The 20671-nt window shown below is 33.8% G+C and overlaps 1 protein-coding gene across 1 annotated transcript; it reads right to left on the bottom strand.

Moving 5' to 3' along the window:
- Positions 1–142: 142 nt before the first annotated feature.
- Positions 143–16764, bottom strand: LOC116117322 (eIF-2-alpha kinase GCN2). The gene is made up of 29 exons (XM_031403359.1): positions 16378–16764; positions 15430–15495; positions 15282–15341; positions 15090–15195; positions 14825–14929; positions 13219–13641; positions 11906–12022; positions 11735–11821; positions 11536–11622; positions 11328–11439; positions 10740–10857; positions 9461–9515; positions 8762–8931; positions 7376–7560; positions 6820–6968; positions 6423–6672; positions 5852–6134; positions 5673–5766; positions 5112–5192; positions 4896–4952; positions 4311–4442; positions 4141–4224; positions 3254–3362; positions 3049–3185; positions 1988–2110; positions 1392–1477; positions 1183–1285; positions 962–1084; positions 143–672 (listed from the first exon to the last, which is right to left on the bottom strand). Exons 1-29 carry the CDS (start codon positions 16503–16505, stop codon positions 562–564), a joined length of 3741 nt encoding a protein of 1246 aa, XP_031259219.1. The 5' UTR covers positions 16506–16764; the 3' UTR covers positions 143–561.
- Between the last annotated feature and the right edge of the window lie 3907 nt (positions 16765–20671).

Genomic DNA, 20671 nt, shown 5'->3' with positions numbered 1-20671 from the left:
AATATTACCAGATTGATATTATAGTATATAACCCTAGAAGCCAAGTTCCTGATATTGAATTTATTCTGCAATTGCTATATGATTAATGCAAAGAATGAAAAAAGGATTCAACTGCCAGATGAGAGTTTCACAAAGAAACAAATAAAGCAAAAATAGTTTTTTGTTTCTTTATTATGTCACAATGAATCCAACTTACAACAGTAAAAATTTATCACAAAATGCTAGAGAAACCATTCATTTACACAATTTGAAAACCCAAAACCCCAAAAGATTACAGTGCCTCCAATTCACTCATTATGGTAATTCTCTATAGACATTTACAAAATTTACAATATGTACCAGATCAGTTGATAAAAAACACCAATAACTGTAGCTGCAAAATTTTTAGGATGGAGATCTCCTTCTAAAAAATGAAATAAGCGATACTTTTGATTTCTGTGAGCCAGAGGGGCGGCATATTAACAGATTATGTGAAGCAAAACTCTGTAATCCTAGTAAAAGCAACTTCATTCTTTCTTAAGTATAGCACGGGAATGAACTGAAACTTCAATAAAAAGGGGTCTAATTCCAAAGTGAGGGATCTCTAAATTGAGTCACGATTGCCCCCGATAGAAACTTGACAACTTCTTCCCTCTTAACCACCTTCTCCTTCTTAACTTCAAGATGACGAACCTGGAAATGAATTTCAGTTACATCTAAATATGATCAGAATGGTAGATATCTTATAGATATATGTCGTCAAGGTTGATAATCAAGTAAGGGGAAACATGGGGTACAGAATTGCAAATCAAGCCATGTTAATCCGGCAAACCACTTTCTTGACTGTAGTGTTGGAGAATTGTCTTAGCTATAATATGGTACTCATAAATTTACGATGACATCTTTTCCATGGAACTACCAGGAAACTTAAGAGAATACAACATTAATAAAATTAAGAAATGGGCTCTTAGTTCAGCAATACCTTAACAAAATCTGTCTGAGATACACCTGTGTCTGTTATGATGACAAGACATTTTATATCATGCTCACTTGCATATTCATACTGCTCTGTAAGACTTGGATCTGGTACAGGGACAAACTGAGCCTGATGGAGATAATTCATCAGTAAGCAACAGGCAATTTAGGCACTTCCAAGTGACATAAATATTGCAGCTTACATTATCAGATAACTCAATTACCAACCTTGATATTCTCCTCCCATAGTTCAGCAACTAGTTCCATGCGCTCAACCAATAAACCACCTCCGCCTCTTGAACAAACAAGAAAACTGGTGCTGGTTTCAAATCTGTAACAGAAGACAGAAAGAGGATATCCAAGGCCTTAAATAACAAACTCAAACTCTAAATGGGAGGTGGAAGTAAAAAGGGATGGGAAGTCCAAGCAAACTGCACCTGAAAGGCTTAAAATCAACTTGAGAAAGCTGAATTATTGTCTCCAGTGCAACGCTGGTGCCAACAGCACCTGGAGGATTTGTTCTCTGTGCAAAATAATACATTAGCAGTGAATTAAAGGACAAAGTTGATACACTTTCCTGGATAAGAATATAAATATCAGCTTGGTCCGGTGACTTATAATTTATTTTCATTCAAGTCTGGAACTGAAAGCATGTTCTACCTTCACTAATAAAGTTGATCCACATTGGTAAGAAAATAGTCATTAGAAGAATAAGTGGCTTTATGGAAAAAATTTGATCAAATCTGTCCTCTCAAGATATACAAACAATTCATTTTAGACCTCACTAGGAGACTGCTGAATAACCACTTCACGACTTACACTTAGCGTTCAGTTTTTACCTTTCCTTGTACCAATCAGCAACAATGTCCAACGTACTTTAATTTGCCCTAATATATTACAATTTACAGTGCACTGAGCACATCAAATGTTCAAAGGCATTTCCTTAGTGCATTGGCATTCTTGTTGTGCACAGACTGCTTATACATTTATTATTATTTGTCTAAATAAATGAAAAGTAGGCAAAAGAACTCACATGTGCATAACCTATATATTCACGATCCCACATCTGATGAAGCAAATAGTCATAGCGGCCACCAACGGCAAGCAATGTACCTTCAACAAGTGATCCATGATTGTTGTCCTTCATCAGGAAAACCTGGGCAGAGAAAAGGTGCCACTGGGTTATAGAAATATATCAGCAGTATGGAATTCTTTTCTATCAATGCTTATTAGATAGGTCTACCAATCTGATTTAAGCACAAATCAGATCACTAAGAAAAACATAACAGAAACAAACATATTGCTGCCCTAATCAATCTATAACATGTCGATTAAAACAAATATTCCATGATATGAAAGCATATCAGACAATGCACAAATTCATATTCGTATGATGACTAAGAACGTATTACTGAAATTACTCAGCAACCCACTTTTACTATGAAAAGGAAATGACTAGACATGAATACCAATTTTGATCTCTGTGATTGACCTATTCAAAAGAAACTTCTTATTAAGCCAAATAGAATATTCAAAAATAAGTAACAGTTTCCAGTTTCACCATGGTTTACAAAAAGTAGACTGTCTATGAGATAATCAGAATTTATGTAGGTGTTAAGATACAATATTAATCACTTGTTTAATGTTTTTACCAAACAATTTTTGTAAGCAAATTATGAAATAAATTATTATTCCACAATCTACAACAATATAAACGAGTCCTACGCAAAATGCCAAGCAGCCCCAAGGCAGCAGCCTTATCCCAGCAATTCAGCATTCTCCAATTTTTCCCCTTTGTTTTTCTGCAGAATATATGCATTCCAGTAAAACCATAATAGTGTCTATTCACTGTCACCTGAGCTTGTGGAGTGGGAAAAAGAACAAAGCGAAAACAAGAGAACTTGCACACATGTTAAGGAGAAGATGGACCTCAACAACATAAAAATTTATGAAGGATTGTAGATGCAAGATCAAAAAAGACATTTTGCAATTTCGTTTTATGATGCAATGGTTTATTATTTTAGGAATTTATATCAAGAATTAAGAACGAATCATTACTAATTTTATCAGGTTATTGACAGTAACTTATTTTACCTGAAAGAACAAATCTCTATGATAATTCTCGGTGGGTGGCATTAGAGCATCTATATAAGCATGCTTTTCAATTCTCCACACTCTCAAGTAGCTAAAGAGGTCAGACAGCTCATCAAGCGCCTTGCGCGTAGGTTTATCTGCAGTGATATCAAAATGAATGGTATGTACAAATTTCCTCAAATAATTTGAGTAACAGAAGGACTACCAGCTGGTAAAGCACCCCTCAATCGAGGAAGAGCCTGATCTGCAGCTCCACAGAACCGTAGAGCAACAGTCTGCAACCTATTTACAACAGCTTCTGCTAAATTAAGTTCCTGAAATGAGTAAAATTTAGGAGAGATTAATTACATTTGAATTAAAATATATTAAAAACAAATGAATCTCATTCCATCTCCTTCAAAATTGAATAAAAAATCTAAATTGTGCTAGTTAATTAACCATACATGAATGCACTGACAATGAAACAAAATTTGAGTCCATTAAGAGCATAATTCATTTGCGCATATTAACGTAACTACAGGAATATGGTATCAGATGCTCATGCTGACCAAATTTTACCTCGAACTCTGGTTAGATGCTCATTTAAAAATTAAATAAAATAGATGTTCAAGTTTTCCCTCAAGTGTCATTCAAGGCATAGACAAACAATAACTTTTATAATGCTGCAGATATTGCCAAGTTTATTCAGCTCTACAAAAATTACATGGAACCAGGAAAATCAGCTGTAATGAAAGTAGTGTTAAACTAACAAACTCAAATAAATAATAGCAGTTTATCACTTGCTCCTAAAATAATTTATCAAGGTTTCAAAAGGATTTCTCAAGGCTTGTAAAAGTATGAGTAATCTGCATCATTTAATAGTAAAAGCTTTTACAAGTTTTATGCTCACCTACTTGGATCTATTAGATGAATCGGTTTTTTCCAGTTATATCTATTTGGATTCAAAATTTAGTACTTCACTTATCCCTTTCATGTCTTAGTACTATATGATTTAGCATCACCTAAGAACTACAACTGGGTCCTCCGGTGTTAGTATATTAATGAGAAATGTTACAGTATACTAAATGCAAAAGATTACACTCTTCCTCGAACCTGCAAAAGCTGGCGTCTAATTACTTTCCACTTTAACTTCCGATCAGATGATTGGGGACTCACGGAAACCATCAAGGAAAGCAGCTTCATTTGGAAACAAAGAAGAATCGGTCAGCACATACTTAACATACTCAATGACGCAATTCTTATATGTACATTAACATATATACCTCAGCTACTTTCTGTCTATGCTCAGCCTTGATTCCAGCCCACGACCAAATTGCATCCAGTAGGTCACCGTGATTGAGATGAATATCACATGACTCTGAATGAAAGAACCGAGTTACAATGTCCATTGTCACCTGCAAAATAAGTCCAAAATTAAAAAGAAAATGATGAACTTTGTTTAAGACCTTCTGACAGATATGAAACTGAAAGTTAATCATTGAAAGGTTATAGACAAACTACATCACTGCTAGCTGGTTACTTATCAATGTTTAGACAGTGTAATATCTCACTCATCAATGGAAACCACTGATGCTGGTGTGGATGGAGTATGAAAAGAATTAATTGACTATAGGTTGTTTTCTATTATTAATACAAATAAGCAATTTACATAGAGTTGCGAACAGAACTTGTACAAATCCACGGAAGAGTTGTGTCAAATCAGTCATAGAGAGAGAAATACATAATCAATCAAATATAAAAGGTTCTTGGAAACTCCTGATGCTTATTTTGAGAGTTAAAGTAAATATTAGAAAGTGAATGCAATTGACACATAAAGAACAGTATAAATGAGACAAAGAGGGCAGCACCTTGAGAATCTCTGCCTCTGTCAAAGCTGCTGCACCTCCAATAATGTCAAAATCACCCTATGGACAATTAATAATGTTATAAAGAGGGATTCAGAAAACATCAATTTTGACAAGCAAATAAACCCAAAGGCATGAAATCAATTTTAACAATTATACTCCATTTGACCCAGACAAAATTGAAGAAGAATGCCTGAAATGGAATGATCAAAGTTATACCTGAAGATAGCGATTTGGTGGTGAATGACCAATTGCTCTCCTATAAACAGATGATATTTCATACCTTTTAAATGAAGACTTCTGCAACAAGAAATTTGAAGAAAATGACATAGTTATTGATGTAGGAGAAATAGGATGGATTTTAAGATCGGTATTTTCAGAGTTTTATTACATTCATGAGTTGCTTTAGTATTTTATTTCATTGTTTCTTCATTCTCCCTAGGTTTATCTCTCAATTTTCTGTAGCTTATCTTTGTTCATCTTCTAGTTCTCTATTTTCTATCTATTATCTATCTTATTTCTTCTCCTCCTCTATCAGTTATTCATGATAAAACTTTTAATGGGTGCCTGGTCTGCAATTAACAAAAAAATGAATGTGAATGGAACACAGTAAAGTCTTTTTTAATAGAAACAGAGAATTTCATTAACAAAAGAGATCAAAAGATATACATATAGGTGAACTAGCTGTGCAGATGAGGATCCAAAGAGAAAACCAGTAACTTAATGAGTATCCAGGTGCAAAATGTGCCATTAATATAAGTGAAGTTAGATATAAAATACCTGGTTTGCAATAGCCCAACAAACGAAAGGTAGACGTAGCTCATGACAAAGTTCAAGCATATCTCCTCCATGGGTCAAAAGTTTGACAGTGTTCCTTCTCATAAAATAAATAAATAGATAAATAAAAGTAATTAGCTAGCTCTACTACTCAAGAAAACTAGTTTCACTAAGAGGGAAACCTTTTATACTGTGGACTCTCATCCAACAAATACATAGGCATTATCTCCAAACGCTTTGCACAATATTGTCTGAACACTTCCCTAGTGACCTCAACAACATAATCACGAAGTTCAGTGTCTACATCTGTGTACTGGATAGAGGAAGCATTATCTCTTGTGATCTTTAAGGTATCAGCATGTTGATGATGGTTTTTAGTGCCCAGTGTCTCTTCATCGAATATTGAACTCACAACTTTGTCATATATACTTCTGTCCTCAGAAGATTGCATCATCCGCAGAATATCTGAAGATACAAGGAAAGAATCAAGGAGGATACAAGTATATATATACTTTAAACATCCATACATTATCCATTGCAGCTAAAAATATCGGAAATCAGTTTGTTCACATAAAATGAAAGTTGATCAATGACTCAAAACTCCTTTCTCACCTTTTCTTTTAATCATTAAATTTAATAAGCCACTATAACACCTTTTTTTTTTCCCAGTTAAATTCATCGCACAGAAAATTTCAAAAACGGAAAAGTACAAGCGTGAATATTTTTGTACTATATGAGGGTCCAATAACTTACTATCTAACAACTCATATTCCATGCGTGGAGGAAATGCATTTTGTAAGAGTTCTGTGGCAGATGGACGATCAGATGGACTTGGAGACATTAAGCGCCGCAACAAGGATGCCTGTTCTGGAAATTCAGCAATCCATGCAGGAGGAAGGTCTCCTTTTAGTTTCAAATCAGATAAAACAATGTGTCTCTCCATTGCTGTTACAAAAGGATGCCAAAGCTCAAAGAACACAACTCCTAAGCTGTACATGTCAGCCTGAGACAAAGGAAGACTCCACAACAGTTATCTTATGTAGTAATCTTTTGCAAAATGAATAATATGACTAAATTGCTAGAGCACAAAAATTAAAAGGTATACCAGCTGGAAATTAGCAGAAGCAAAAGAGATCTAAACAACATTTACCTTCTCGTCAATCTTTGGCCATCCTTGCTCAATTTCAGGAGCAGTGTAAAAGTAAGTACCAACTTGGCCAGTGCCATCCATTGAAACTCCGGTAGCATCTGTTGGAAAAAACGCATCCTGATCCACCTGCTCCAGCTTCAAGAATTTGGCTGAAACATGAAAAACAAACATGAATTTACTATCCCATAGATTTATGTAAAGTATTGATGTTTCCAGTTGCTTCATTTAATATTTCAACAATGAATATAAATTGTTAAACTAGTGCATGCTGCTTTTCTTATTTTTGGCAGTCTGACTTACTTACCAGACCATTTTAATGCATTTAAAAAGCAGGTACTCATAGATATTTATAATAGTGTCATTTAGAAGCATTACTTCCATGCATAACAACACAAACAGCATTATTAGTCCACCAAATGTGAATTATTATTTCCGTTATTGATATTTTTTGGGAACCTAACGTGTATCAGTGTGGATATTGAAGGTTATCAGTAGAAAGATCAGCACTTTGAAACTTAAAAAGCTAAAAGGAAACAGAAGAATGTCATTATCTTACCGAGACCAAAATCCCCAATTTTAATATCATTCCGAGCATCAAAAAAGATATTATTGGGAGTTAGATCTCTATGAATGATTCCTTGTCCATGTATGTGCGCCAAGCCTTCTACAATTTGGCGAAACAAATGCCATGCTAATTCTTTGTCAAGATGATTATATGATTCAAACACCTGGCGAAGAGTCCTTCAAACCAATAGGAAGGACACACAGAGAGAGCACAACATGATCAACAAAACATATTGCACGAAAAAAGAAAAAAGAACAACCTATAAACTCCCTATAGCTTCATGGAGTTAAGGTGAATGGCAATGGAATAAGTATATTTACTCACAATTTCAAAGTTAAAAAGAAAAAAGCATGTGCATTTGCATGTGTTTGCATTCAAGAACTTAAAAGGTTTACGTATACTATGAAGCAAAAGATATCTTCTATAGGGAAAAAGGAAATGGAAGATATGGACAAAAGATCATATTGCATGATATATGCCCTTCACTTTGCAATGCATTAAAGGCAATTCTATTATAAAAGATACTTCTACTAGGTTCTTGATAATCATCTTTTTCATGACAAAACAATTTTCAAGTATCAAGTATTATTTAATATGAATAAAGATTCCATGCATGAAGTTTTCCAATAATCATGGCTAACGATGTGCAGCATAGTAGCATCATCAGGTAGGAAAGACTGATACCAAATACTATCAAATGCAGAGACAAGAATTTCTTAACTACACTAATATTTAGCCCAAATAAACCTAAAAACTTAATCTTATAGGATAGAATCCAACAATGTAACTTAAACTCTAACAACTCCATTCCTGTGAGAAGTTGAATTTTAATAAAATAGATGTCACATGCATTCGAGCACTAACAAAAAAAACACATGGAACCAAACACACACAAAAAAGTAACTGGATCAAAACAGGGGCCTATTTAATATGCCTCACAATTTAATTAATACAAGGGGGAGGGAGAGCATAAATTTTTTTGTTCAATTTATCGATCTATACCTTGTTAAGAACATTAATCCTAAAGCTTAAACTAATAGGAAAGAGCCCAACATCGGTAGGGTTACTTTAGATTGGCCTACTTTCATTATAGAAAATCTTTGGTTGTCTTGTTTAATTTTCTTCTGTATTGCTTAACGACACCTTCTTGTAAATTTTAAATTTTCCATTTCCTTAAAAAAAAAAAAAAAAAAAAAAAAAAAAAAAAAAAAAAAATGTGAAAGGAGAGAGTCCAACGATACATTTAAACTTCAATAAACTTACATAGATTCATTCATATTTAATTCAAACCAAGGGGAAAAATAACTTACAACAAAGTTGAGAAAGAAGAATATATAGCTCAAGCCTGGAGAAAATCAAGGGGAGTTAATGTTTTACCTGGGGCAATACTCCATTTGAATATATAAATATGTTGATTCAAGTTTATTCTCTAAGCCAGGGACATCAGCAGAGCTTCCTGCTCTGTGGCTGAATGTAGAGCTCGCTGCAGTCCCTGAACCCCAATTGCTGTCCACATCAGAACCAGCAACTCCTGTTTCATACCATGCCTGGGAGTTTTTACAAACATTACAACCATGAAAGAGGTACAAATATTAATCAACCTATCTTATCGGTAGCGATAACTATACAGTTAGGATCAATGCCACTCTCCCCTATTCTCTACACAAATTATGACATAAGTCACACAACTAGTGAACGATTCAATTTTGACCTCAAATGTTTAAAGATTACATTTCATGTGTGTCATTCTCAGGTTATCATGCATGTTACACGTAATTTCAACCATTGAAGTTGCATCAATCTAATAATTCAAAAATTGTACCACAATCAGTGCTGAAAATGAGATGTCATAATGCATACACACAGACAAGCATTATGCAAGCAAACTAGAATATAGCCACTAAAAGACAAAGCATGCACACAGACAAGCATTATGCAAGCAAACTAGAATATAGCCACTAAAAGACAAAGCATGCACACAGACAAGCATTATGCAAGCAAAGTAGAATATAGCCACTAAAAGACAGAGACATGGTAATCAAAAACATGCAGATAGTGACAAAGAAAAGGTCTCACCTGATAGTAACGGACAACATGTTGATGCTGCAAACGGGAAAGTGTGGCCACTTCCCTAAGTACCTCGCCAAGTTGACACAAACAGATTTTAAAATGATGTCCAAGAAGAAAGAGTTGCAAATCAACAAAAGGAGGGGGGGAAGAAGTAAGAGTAATTCCCCTATATAACCATCTCACTAATTTTAATTCCCAAAATGTCAAGGTTTTGTTTAAAAGATAGAAGTAGCCATAAAATCATGTGGGTTAACCTAATTGCCCTCAATGAAATATAACGAGGACAAAAATAACCAAAATGCATTAGACTACTAAGTCTAGCATAGTTTAGCATTCTTTAATCAGATTGTTAAGGTTAAAGAACAAAGTCTTTGTTGTTTCATTAAGGGTATAAATGATAAGGGACATGGTTTTATGGTTATATATGCCCTTTAAATAAAAGCTTGACATTTTGGGAATTAGAATTAGTGAGATGATACTTGTCCAAACCCCAAGAAAGAAAGGAAAAGCCAAAATATTAAGCACCAATTAGGTATAACTTATCCACGGATTTTTTTTTTGTTAATGTTAGGAGCTCCATTGAATTTTTTTGTCATTCAATTGAAATTTAACGAGCTCAAAGACATGAAAAAAGTTGTCTGATGCCCATCAAAAGAAGCTCAAATTTTGGACTTTTCAAATTACCTCTCTCTTAAATTTCCCATGACACTTAGTCAGGTGGACCATGGGTTGAGCTTTCTGTCTACTACTTTCTTTGTCTTAGCAATAAATTTATACAATCTCTCCACAGAAGAGAAGAAAAAGATAAATATATATTAAACCCCAATGACTTTCCATTAGGTAAATATCATGGAAACAGGCTTAATCTATGTTACACCAAATATTGAACATGTTGCGATCCCTCAACCATCTTCAAGTAAAAATGCTAGGATTGGAGAAATCAGATCTAGACATGTAACAGCTCCAACATTCTATCTTGGAACAATCTTACATAAATCATAATGAGCTTACTCAGCACCAAAGCATGTATGAGGTAACAGTGAATATCATTAACCCATAAAATACTATGAATATCCCAAACCAAAATATTGAAGAAATGATTAGAAATCAGATAACAAATAATTATACGACCTCCTACAATGTAATAATGAGTAACAAATAAATAGAATTACCATTAAAACACTATGTCGTATGTAAATCAAGTTATGTTACAATTACTGAAACATAGTATTAGAGTTTCAGGTGAATGAAATCCAGATTTCTTTCTAAAAGAAAGTAAATTTACCTCAATATCCGGTCATTAACTTGCAAACTTTTATCCTTGAGGCGAATTTTTTTCACAGCATACTGCCTTCCATCTAGTTTATTTTTGCATAATACAACATGGCCAAAACCACCATGACCTGTTACCATTATAAAGGAAAACTCTTAAGAAGGCATAAACACAAGAAAACATCTAGCTTTCCCCCAAAAAGGTTCTAGGCTTAAGCAAGCTGGAAAAAATAAAATATATCCTCCAATCCAGGCAATGAATTTTATATAAACCCATTTAGACTCCATAACATGATTGAGAGAGAGAAGTAGTATTCAACACTTTAACGATTAAATTTATACATGAAACAGCCTTTAATTCAGAAAACTTGTTTAACTAAAAATTTCCATAAAATGTAATAGTACTATACTGCCATCTTTACTTGCAGTTTTACATCTGAACTTTTGAGAAATTTTATTATTCAAGAGAAAATACAAGTGCCAGCAGTCAGTTTATCAATAACTTCATCATCCCGGATAGTGAAATTGGATGAATTTAATCATATTAATCTATCTAATTCTTACTATTCAAAATAAATCAAAATTTGAGATGAGGCAGTACCAAGAGGTTCTAACTCCTCAAAGTCACTGAGATAGCGAGAGCTTGGGAGAGAAGTACTTTGTCCTCCAAAATCCAAAGTAGGTTTCCAAAATTGAGATACTCTGGACGAAACCTAGAAAATATTAATAAAATAAACAAAGTGAAACAATTTTTTAAATCAGTCAAGTGGCAAGAAAGAGGGTAAAAGTAAAGAAAATGAGTGACAAACCATTTGTTGATGGAAAACATGATCAAACGTTTTTTTAAAGAGTGAAGATGGTTTAGAAGCTAAATCCCGCACCCATTCTGAAAAGATCTGAACCAAACCATCAGAGAGCATAGCAGTTTAATAAAAACAAGAACAAGAATTTTTCAAATTAAACAAAAGGACCTTTATTCCCTAGAAAAGAATAGGTTAAAATACATACACCTAGATTGCACAGCTCAGTGGCTATTTGTGGCAATGCATCAGTCAATGGTCCTTTAGAAGCACAAGCAAGACGAAGAAGATGAACCTGATGAAAAATAAACCTGATAATCAGCCTATACTTTGGACTTTCTGCATGTAATAAGACAGTAACAGATCATACGAAAATTACCATTAATAGTTCTTTTTCAAGATTTTGAGACGGTTGATCTTGACCTAAGGATGCAGAAGAGAATGAGTCTGAAGTCTCACTTTCAAAACCACCACCAACTTCATCAGTTCTATTCTCCTGAATAAAAACATGCAATATTTATACAGTAGGTCAAATATTATCAACACATAAGCACTTCCAAGACATATCCATAAAACTTTGATCTATTCTCTTGGCCGGTTTACCTATTAAATTTTGTTTTTGCTAGGTTTTATGATGTACTAATCATTAAATGACAATACAGATTATTCTCTATTCACCTAATTCTTTCTCTTAACAAATTTCCTTCTCATCCAATAAAAAGATGGAGCTAATGAAACAAATCACGATCTAAAATCGGAAAATTCAAGAGTACTTAAATGGGGAAAGGATAAGTTCAAAATGCATGAGTTTATCCAAAATACGTAAAAGATATTAACTTCTTTGACAATTTTTCAAGTCTTCAGTGAATTTTGAACCTGTATGTGCCCTATACTTTTTTTCTATAGGAAACGTAGAAATGTATATTATGAAAAAACTTAGAAAGTGGATCAGAAATCCACTCCTTCAAAAGTAGCCCATCAAAAAAGGGGCTAAAGCTTTAGCTTTACAAGTAGTATCATGAGCCTTTGTGCAAAAAGAAATCCCCCACAAAAAAAAGAGACAGTATGGCATGGACAAGTCCTATAAACCAGAATTATCTTACTACACCCAAACAATTAAGATGGATAAAGAAAAAAGTGGTGTCGTCAAAGTCTTTTAATACAGAGGCCCAAAGAGATGCCAACACTTTTTTTTCCTTTTTCCCTATCTTTTTAGCAACAAAAAAGGGTATGACCTAAGACTATATATGCATTATTTATTTAAAGTGAAAAATATTGACCAAAGTGTCCTTTATAAGTGTATAAAAACAATGTATATAATTAAAATAGATCAACAATGATGCCTGCAAAATCAAACATATCCATCACAGCAATGGCAGCTAGAGCAACTATTGATTAACGAGAGAAGTTACAAAAACATGGAATATAACAATATTAAGAGTAATGCAGCAACACTTTCTTCTTCACTTTCTTTCTGGCTCTCAGTCTTCTCTTGACACATGACTAGAGACAAAGACAGTGGTCAGTTGGTAATATAATTAAAAAAGAAGTTGGGTAAGAAAATAGCATGAAACAATAGTTAAATCAGTTGTACACATGTTAGGAGCAGAGTCAGAGAATGAGAAAGTGGTTGTTCCTGGCATTTCCCTACTTATAAGTACATGTGCTCGAAGACATCCAAACATAGCTCACCTCACTCTCGCTTTCTTTATCATTGTCTATCAATTCCTCAATTCCTGATCCAGATGAATCAGTAGATGATCTGCTCTTATTGAATTCTTCATGCTCTTCTTTAACAGATTCTAGTTTGGGAGCTGGCAAAGGTAATGGACCTTGCTTTGTATCTTGCACTGTCAATGGCTTAACATTCTTATCAACTTTTTTCCCTGAAACCTCATGTCCAAGTTTCAAACCATCAGACATGTGGGCGTTTACAGAAGAAACTATCCCCTTGTTGTCATCCATTCCAAGACCCCAATGCCATGACTCTCCAGAGCCACTGAAGAGATCTATGAAGCCATAAACAAAAGGTCCCCTCATAGAGCAACTCTTGGTAGCTGAGACTACAATATCCTTAAACAACTGACCGCTGCTATCTGTTGTTGAGCTTAAGACCTGCCAAAAGAGAAGTGTAAATAAAAAACATGCAGCAGAAAGATAAAAAATGTAGTTAAAAAAGGAAAAAGACACTGACAAGCAAAAAGAACCCACAAGTAAAATTCTGAATGCTATGCCTATAATCCAATTTTAGAATAAGTACCAAGTTACATGTTTAATGCATCAACAAATTTACCAGAGTGGTATGTGGTATCATGATAGTACAGTTGTCAAGTTAGCTATAAGAATATTTGAAATTACTCATACAGGCAAATTTTCCAACTATTCTTATACTATAAGTACCCCACAACTGGGAAGTATAGAGCATACCAAGCATCCTTTTTCAAAAATTACTTCCATCTTCAGATCTCTGCAGAATCAAGGAAATCATTTGTAGAATCTCGATTCTAAGCTTAGGTCAAGAGTGAATGTATCATAGAAAATTTTCAAAGTTGGTTTCAGTGTGTTGACCACATGAAGCAGCGGTAGGACAGCGATTGAGTGGCTTAAGATTCTGGCCTATCACATGAAAATATCACATTCTTAATGCTAATTTTTTTCACCTCCCTTAGTAAGGACAAACCCTTTGATTTTAAAGATAGGCAGGGACTTCCCTATAAATTAGGAATTTTAGCAGAGGTTTATGACAATTTCTAAACCTCTGGAAAGATTTCTGTCTATTTCTCAAACCAAAAAAAATGCAGTTTCATTTCGATGAAATCTTAAGGGAAATCAATGAAATTTCCCCTATCCTTTACTATCAAATGTAAGACAACATATAACGAAGACCTTAGCAGAAAAAAGAACAGTATTCTAATTCCTATTTATGGAACAGATGAGTGGGTAAATTCTTAGGGCCAAACATCAGCTTCTGCATGAGATTTTCAGTGGACAAAGACAAGGGACAAGGGACCAATATCACCTAAGTACAAATTGTTTAATACCAGTTCATTTCCTTTTTAAACCCTGCAATCCATCCATATCTTTGTGCTCCCAAATTGTTTAAAAATTTGTTTTTCCTCATTTCAAGTATCTCCAATATCATTATTCACATACCAAGATTAATCTACTCAAAGAAACACCCCTTTCTCTCTTTGGTTCTAAAAAAAAAAAAGATTACATATAAAAAAATAAAGTAAAAGTTAAACAAAGTTATTCCATGATGAATTAAATGGAAATATGAATAAATGGCAAAGCTTACAGATTCATTAGACTGGCCAACTGGAACTATTTCAGACAGGAATTCTTGAGCAGCCTCCACCAGATTGAAAATCATAACCCGTCCTTCTCGCGCATTAGAATTTGCCTATAACAAAAGAGCAATTACAAAATAGGAAAGCTGTGTTAGCGTAAATATATTAGGTAAACTCAAGTACAAGTAAGTAAAAAAAGTCAAAATAAGAGAAATTCACGCTATTCAACAACAAAGTTTATGAAAAATAATTAAAAACCAAATCATAAAACACCTGATCATGAAGGAGACAAAGAAGATTATCAGCATCCTTTTCTGTCAAACCTTTCTCAGGAGTAATGTGCAACTTTGGACACTTGTAAGGATACCCTGGTAAGCACCTGAAAAAAATATAAACAGAAAAGAAGTAGAACAAAGTTATGCCTTGACATTAAAACAAAAAAACATTGAATGCCACCTCAGCTACCTTACTGCAAGAGAGGCAGAAACATCTAGATCTTCATAACCCATATCATTTGAGTAGGGCCTGCTCAAATTTGAAATAAAACAAAACTTAGTCAAGGAGAAATTCATAATTCATGAACTTGTTTGAGCTTACATGAAAACAAAATAACCTGAGTTTAATAATGATTTGAGGAGGCGATCCTGAAATGACACAATCTTCTTGAAATATTGCACACCTGAAACCACAAGATTAAAATTTTTATAACACGTTGAGATCATAGTAAAATACTTTTACAAGATCTCAAGAATATCTGCAAAGGTCACCTAAGCAGGACCTTTTGAGTCCATATATAAACATTAGGTAGAGTAATGTATGTATCATAGGTTATTAGCAAATCTAAATTCCTAAAGTAAAAACACTATCACAGATTTATATGGGAAACTAGCGAAAGAATAACAAATGTTCATATTGAACCAGGTAATTCAGAGTATGTTCCTAAACTTTTTTCTTGTTTGTGACTACATTGCTGTGTTCTGTGTAAAAAAGCAATGGAAAACATTTATCATCTTTAAATTCACTGTCCTACAATTACTTTCAGGGTGTGATTTTATGCATTCAGGAAAGCAAAAATTATCGTAGGCAGAACCTTCTCCTAGTACCTCTTTGACGTTGGAGAAAATTTTTAAGCTTTCATTGGCAGGTAAAAGTTGTAAGTCTTACGGACATGTCTAGTATTGGCTGGAAAGAGCTGACATGATTGTTGATAACTATGGGGAGACTGACAACAGTTTCATGGCATACAGTTCGCTTTTTCGCTTCGCTATGTGCATTAATCACAATTGAATTTAAAGATATTTTTTTTCTTCCTATATTCTTCTTAGAATCTGAGAAAGCTTAATATAGTTAGCTTAAGTTATCAAAAAAAAAATCAGTTCCTCATAACCCTTATTTCCAATATTCTACAAAAATCTCACCAAAGCAAAATAATATAACCAAACAGAATAGCATTATCTTCAAACACAACCAAAACTTCAATAAAAAATGACCCATTTACCAACAATTCATCAATCAAAACATTGAATTTAAATTCAAATGCAATGCGAAAAAATGAACTTACAAGGCAGTGATCTCCTCAGAAAGAAGCTCATTTTCACCACCATTATGAGAACACTGATCTTTCAATTGAGCTCTTCCTTTACTTCTCCTCCCACTCCCTCCTCCTCCTTTCTTCTTCTTCTTTGCCATTGATACCAGGATTTATGATAAACCCCAGAACCCTTTTTGCACAGTGAATTAATTTTGATAAATCCAAGAACCCTTTTGTTATTTACAAAACGTCACCAAATTAAAACACTGGCAACACTGAATACAAAAATCCGGCAACAAAATAAATAGCAATAAAAAAAATTCGAACCCGGTTCAGCTTTAGTATCAAATAAACGAACTGTTAAAATATGCAGAAACAGATGAATTAGATAAACCCAGTTACCCAAGAAGCCTTTCTTTTTTTGTGTGTGTGTTTTGAAAATAATTATTATTATAGTTATAATAAAGAATTAAGAAGGCAAATGCGATTGGAATAAGACAGGTTGCGTCAAAGAATTTGCCCGGAGACCGAGAAGCTGGTGGCGCACTGGCGCGTACTTATTTTTATTTATTTAAGGCGACTGCTACTATAGCTACATCATTGGGACACAAGATCTTTAGGTTCTTGTAATTAAATTGAATTTCTAATTAATTTGACTTATTTTGTGAGAAATAACCAAAAAACAATTATAATAATTTGGAGATTTTTTAGGAAAAAAATAACCATCTCAACTATTTAATTTTATAATTTTACAATTTTTAATACGTTGGAAAAATTTGTTTTTTGAGTCTAACGGTTTATTTTTATTTTTTTTTCCCTTATAAGATATTTTAGAATTAACCCATCCATATCGTGTATCGAAAAAATAAAAAAAATCCTAATAATTATAAAAAAAATTAAAATATTAAATAATCTCTTACAAAATTATGAAAGTATTTAATATTTTTTAAACGAAACTGATAAATTAATACTGAGGGAAGGAGAGGAGGTGAAATAAACCCTTCAAGTTAATAGATTACTTTGGAACAAATTTATCTTTTAAGTTAATGGTTTAATTTTATTATCTCTAAGATATTGGATAAACAATGAATAATAAAAGAAGATAGAAGCAAAGACATTTAGGTGGTGTCTGTTTTTGTATTTAAAAATTCAATAGAACTGAATTAATTTATAAAATGAATAGATCTTAATAGTTGAATCTCAGCTATATATATATTTTTTTTTTTTCGTTTTAAATTTTATTAATTTAAAAAATGCAAGAGTTAATAAGCTGACAAGGCTTGTTTTATAATTTATAGTCAAAGGTCTAACATGGTGTTTATAATTGCTGAATCTCGATATCTCTTCTATTCTCAATTACGTTTCTATTGTATTTTATTTTATTTTTATTTTTTTTTGTTTCTATATGGTGTCAGTTTTGTCTGCTTCTGCTGACTTAACAGGTATACTCTTTTCTACTTCTCAATTCATGAAGCAAATGCAAAGCCAAGTTATAACACTGGTAATATATTTCAGCTGTTCTGTTACTATAACCCAAGTTATAAAAATGGTGGTCATTTTCAAACTTCGATTACTCTGCACACTCCACCAAACTCACCATGATGAATGACAACCACAAAGCTCCAGAAACATTGTCCCATATATATGCACTTCTTCTACAAGTTTGAGAACCTTTTGTTCCAAGTGCAAATTTTTTAAAAACTTTGGTAGATTAGCCATACAATTTTCCTTCTATAATGGTCATGAAAAAAATAATAGATCAATTGCAGAAAAGAAACTAACTTTGGAACCCATTCATTGCAGCAAACACAAGTGGAGTCTAGACCATTCACAATCAACAAACAGAAAGAAACATGGTTAGAAGCGAGGGCACAGAGGTTTTCGGTGGTGGAGCTATGTCCCTCTCTTTATTTAAATGTATACTCTTCAATTGTTAATGATCAGATCACACACAAATGTATGCTTATATGATATTTGCTTTGAAACCGTCGCTAGGTGATCCAACGATCAACTAGGACTCTTGGGTGTATTACTCAAGAGGTCCTCAATTCGATCAACTTATGTTGCTAAGATGGGTGACTACTAAAGGGATTTATCCGACTGTCAACTTCAAGCCCCAAGGGATTAGTTGCGGTAAACGCAAACTAGTCCAAACACCCCCGATTATCCTTTGGGAACTGCAGGTTTGATTCTGCAAGTGGGTGGTAGACAAATTATGCACATTTGTAGGTACATACTAACCTAGGGACAAAAAAGCTATGGACACCAAAAAATTTGCACTGAAAATGTGTACCGGCCTACGTGTACGCGTGACTCGAATTTTTTATGAATATTTTTCTAGTGAACGACTGTCCATAAAATATGGACGACCATTCACTCACATGGACTCCCGTCCATTTTATATGGACGGGGGTCCATTTGCTACGAACGGGCGTCCTCATTTAAAGGACGTTCGTCCATAAATAAAATACAATAAAATTTTTTTATAAACATTAGGGATGGTCGTCCACCAATTGTGGACAGCCGTCCAAAATGATCGTGGACAGCTGTCCTTTCATTTTGGATGGGCGTCCGTAAATAAGGGACGTTCGTCCTTAACCAAAATATGAAAATAAAAAAAAATAAAAAACTTTGGGGACGGCCGTCCATAAATTTTGGACGGCCGTCCCTTACGTTTGGACGGGCGTCCATTAGTCCATACTTTAAAAAAAAAAAAAAAAAAAAAAATCTAAACTACCTCTTCTTCGCACTTCTTCTTCATCTTCATTCCCCATCTCCTCTCTTCTTCTTGTCCGGTGTTATTCTAAGAATAATGCAGATAGTAACTGTTACGAAGCTCGCTCCCTATAAGAGTGTCTGTCAACTTTGGAAAAATATTATTGAAAGTTCTGCATTCTTGGAAGTTTGCTCCAAGTACTAGGAATCCAGAATAACAATTTCCGGTATAAGGTATGTTTAGGAATACTGTTGCAGCATTACTGAACATGCAAGAGATGAGAAGTGGAAGCTCTACTTGCAGTCATTACTCTCTGCCTCCTCTAAGCTTGCCAGACACTGATATTATTCAGTCATTCCAACTGAACTCACCCATACCCATTCTCTAATAAAATTCAAAATTAAAATAAGTAACCTCAAATTTCTTTTCCCAGTTGCTCGGTATTTATTATGATGCATTTGCAAATTCCTGAATATGTTTTATATGCATTCTCTTGTATGTGTTGCTGGGATCCATCTTATGATCACTCCTTGTCTAGTACTGATATCAACAATCTTATTTCAGTTTTACCGTTTTTACAATCTTCTGATGAAGTTTTCTGTTTCCAAAATCCAATATATAGGACTCTTGGAAGACGACCCTTCTGTTGCGGGTGAAGGAAAAGCTGAAGGCCAAAGAATTGGAGGAGGATGACCTCACCTAAATTTTATACATACATTCATGTACTTTGGTCTTTGTTTACCCCTGGATTATTGTACTTATCGTATTATGTGTTTGTGTCGTCAAGTTACACACAGTCTACGATATCTGCTTTACGTAAATCTACTTGGTTTGGGTTGTAATGGGAGTGGGTACACTTGCAATTATGAACATGTGAGTTTGTTTGTGAATGGATTGCTGTTTACTGATCCTGGGATTTCATACTGAAATAAGGAACTACTTCACAGTATATATAAAGCTGAATGAATTTGATTTAATGAAAAGGATGAAGAATTCATGATGATGAGTTATGTTATATATATGTATCAGGTTTTCAACTTCTGAAGAAGCTGCTTCAGCATTCAATCTAGGATTATGGTTGGTGGGATGGATTTTTATTCTTTTGACTTTTAGTTTCAAATATAGAGCTTCCACTTCTCATCTCTTGCATGTTCAGTAATGCTGCAACAGTATTCCTAAATGAGTAATGCTATGTTTACTTACGAACTTACTAACTGTCTTACTATCCTTTGTTAAAATTATATATGGTACCCGTACTATGCTTATAGTACACATACTATGTTTTATATTTACAAAGGATAGTAAGATGGTTAGTAAGATCGTGAGTAAGCATAACATTATTGTTCCTAAATATACCTTATATCGGAAATTGTTATTCTGGATTCCCAGTACTTGGAGCGAGCTTCCAAGAATACAGAACTTTCAATAATATTTTTTCAAAGTTGACAGACACTCTTATAGGACGCGAGCTTCGTAACGGTTACTATTTGCATTACTCTTAGAATAACACTGGACAAGAAGAAGAGAGGAGATGGGGAATGAAGACGACGAAGAAGAAGAGCGGCGAAGAAGAGGTAGTTTAGAATTTTTTTTTTTTTTTTTTTTTTT

This window comes from Pistacia vera, unplaced genomic scaffold (genome assembly GCF_008641045.1).
Source record: "Pistacia vera cultivar Batoury unplaced genomic scaffold, PisVer_v2 Contig804, whole genome shotgun sequence".
NCBI lineage: Eukaryota > Viridiplantae > Streptophyta > Magnoliopsida > Sapindales > Anacardiaceae > Pistacia > Pistacia vera.
The sequence above is the reverse complement of the archived record's forward strand: the minus strand, read 5'-3'. Positions and strand labels throughout refer to the sequence as shown.